The following is a 2,821-nucleotide window of genomic DNA, read 5'->3' as shown; positions in this document are numbered from 1 at the left end:
TTTTTTTTTTTTTTTTTTTTTTTTTTTTTTTTAGTTATTAGCTCGTGAATTATTTTCTTCTTCTCGTGGTTTATTTGTTTATAATTCGGGTGTACGTACACTCTGGTTTAAGCAGCAACCAGAGGCAGATGCAGCAGCAGGAGGAATACTACCTCTTCCTGCTGCAGCAGAAGCAACAGATACAGCAGCAGCAGCAACAGCAACAGAAGGGAAAGAACAAGGGTCTGCTGCAGCAGAACAAGAACAGCAGCAGCAGCAACAGCAGCAGCAGCAGCAGCAGGCTTCTGCTGCAGGAGGAACAACAAGTCCCGTCCGAGAGACCAGCAACGACAACAGCAACAGCAGCAGCAACAGCAGCAGCAGCAGCAACAGCAGCAGCAGCAACAGCAACAGCAACAGCAGCAGCAGCAACAGCAGCAGCAGCAGCAGCAGCAGCAGCAGCAAGGAGTATATACCTGAAGGGAAGGCTAAGGAGTATTGGCTGACGGGTCTTCTTGCATCTATTGCTGTTTATAATGATATCTTAATGCCTCTTAATCTACCATTAGTTGTCAGCTTCCTGCTGCTGCTGCTGCTGCTGCTGCTGCTGTTGCTGCTGCTGTTGCTAGTGCTGGTGTTGCTGCTGTTTGTGATGCTTTTGGTGCTGCTGTTATTGATGGTATCTTTGCTGCTGCTGCTGCTGCTGCTACTGCTGCTTTATATGCTCAGGTGTATAAACAACTACAAGGAGCTGAAGTAGGGCTAGAAGACTTGAGGTAAGAAAGGGTTTAGGGTTTAGGGTTTAGGGTTTAGTGATAGGGAGGGTGTCCATTGTTCTTCTACACATATATTTGGGTATTTAGGGTTTAGGGTTTAGGGTTTAGGGTTTAGGGTTTGCTGGTCTGATTGTGCAGCGATGTATTCCCTGATGAGTTGAACAGCTTTGAGAAATTGTTGGAGATCGAAGACGAGGCAGAATTTAACGTAGGGTTTAGGGTTTAGGGTTTAGGGTTTAGGGTTTAGGGTTTATATATTATATATATTTATTATAGGTATGAAGGTTATTCTGCTGATTGTCCCTACATTGAATCTTTGTGGGAAATTTTACTTTCCTTTGATATCTTCCAGAAGCAAAACTTTCTTAAATTTGTATCCGGTAAACCCTAAACCCTAAACCCTAAACCCTAAACCCTAATTTTTTTGTCTGGTATATTATATATTATATATAAGTCATTTCCTGTGAATATTTCTTTTTTCTTAATATTTCCCTTCTCCCCTTCCCTATCCCCTGCATATAATTCATATTTTATAGGGTTTTTAAGGGTATTTTGGTATTTTCTAGGGTTTAGGGTTTAGGGTTTAGGGTTTAGGGTTTTGTGTTATAGGTAGTGAGCGTTCTCCAGCCATGGGGTTAAAAGAATTACGTATGTCTGTACATAAGAATGGTGGGGAACCAACAGAAAGATTACCAACTTCTTTTACTTGTTTTTGTACCCTTTTATTACCTCATTATGCAACAAAAGATAAACTAAAAAGATTACTTACTACTGCTATTGAGGCATCAGAAGGGTTTGGACTACAATAAACCCTAAACCCTAAACCCTAAACCCTAGGAAAGGGTGGGGGGAAGATAGATTAAGAGATTACTTACTACTGCTATTGAGGCATCAGAAGGGTTTGGACTACAATAAACCCTAAACCCTAAACCCTAAACCCTAAACCCTAAACCCTAAACCCTAGGAAAGGGTGGGGGGGAGATAGATTAAGAGATTACTTACTACTGCTATTGAGGCATCAGAAGGGTTTGGACTACAATAAACCCTAAACCCTAAACCCTAAACCCTAGGAAAGGGTGGGGGGAAGATAGATTAAGAGATTACTTACTACTGCTATTGAGGCATCAGAAGGGTTTGGACTACAATAAACCCTAAACCCTAAACCCTAGGAAAGGGTGGAGGGGAGATATACTAAGAGATTACTTACTACTGCTATTGAGGCATCAGAAGGGTTTGGACTACAACAAACCCTAAACCCTAAACCCTAAACCCTAGGAAAGGGTGGGAAGGAGACTTCTTACTACTGCTATTGAGGCATGAGAAGGGTTTGGATTACAATAAACCCTAAACCCTAAACCCTAGGAAAGGGTTTGGGGCAGATAATTTAAAAGGACTTCTTACTACGGCAATTGAGGCATCGGAAGGGTTTGGACTACAGTAAACCCTAAACCCTAAACCCTACGGAAGGGTGGGGGGAAGAAGAGGGGAGGCAGGCGGGGGTCCTAGTGTGGTAGGGAAGGGCCCCCAGCAAGGGAGGGGGCCCTGGGCCCCCCAAGATAAGGGCGCCCCATAAGGTAGGGACCCCCCCGCAAGGGAAGGGCCCCCCGCAAGGTAGGGGCCCCCCTCAAGATGGTATAGGGGCCTAACAGTAAAGGGGCCCCATAAGGGAGACGAGGGAAAAGGGCCCTCGGGGGCCTAGGGGCCCCCCTCCCCCCTCTGTTGTTTGGGGGGCCCCCCAGCAGTACCCTTTATATAAACAGTACAGGTACTGCTAAGGCAGTGTATTGCTGCTTTTGTATTAATAAGCAGTTAATGCTGCAGCTGTCGGTGTACACGCAGCAGCAGCAGCAACAGCAACAGCAGCAGCAGCAGCAGCAGCAGCAGCAGCAGGTACTCTCAAGCTGCTGCTGCTACGAGAGTTATTGCAGTTAACTCAATCAAATATATTATTTATTTATTTAATATTTAATATATACATTTATTATATATATAATATATATAATATATATAAATATATATTAAGGGTATAATATATATAATATATATATTGGTATATATATATATAT

The 2,821-nt window shown here is 43.4% G+C and overlaps 1 protein-coding gene across 1 annotated transcript in view; it reads left to right on the top strand.

Annotated features, from left to right (window-relative positions):
• The window catches only part of EMWEY_00056110 (ubiquitin-transferase domain containing protein, putative), a gene marked incomplete at both ends in the record, with an annotated part of 2,808 nt that extends 1,244 nt beyond the window's left edge, over positions 1-1,564 (top strand). The window contains 5 exons of the mRNA XM_013477776.1: positions 116-550; positions 709-755; positions 894-963; positions 1,108-1,135; positions 1,365-1,564. Of these exons, the coding sequence (XP_013333230.1) occupies positions 116-550; positions 709-755; positions 894-963; positions 1,108-1,135; positions 1,365-1,564 (780 nt within the window). The remainder of the gene's footprint in view (positions 1-115; positions 551-708; positions 756-893; positions 964-1,107; positions 1,136-1,364) is intronic.
• Positions 1,565-2,821: the final 1,257 nt, after the last annotated feature.

The sequence above is a fragment of the Eimeria maxima genome, genomic scaffold (assembly GCF_000499605.1).
Source record: "Eimeria maxima Weybridge genomic scaffold, Emw_scaff1874, whole genome shotgun sequence".
In the NCBI taxonomy this organism is placed as follows: domain Eukaryota; phylum Apicomplexa; class Conoidasida; order Eucoccidiorida; family Eimeriidae; genus Eimeria; species Eimeria maxima.
The sequence above is the reverse complement of the archived record's forward strand: the minus strand, read 5'-3'. Positions and strand labels throughout refer to the sequence as shown.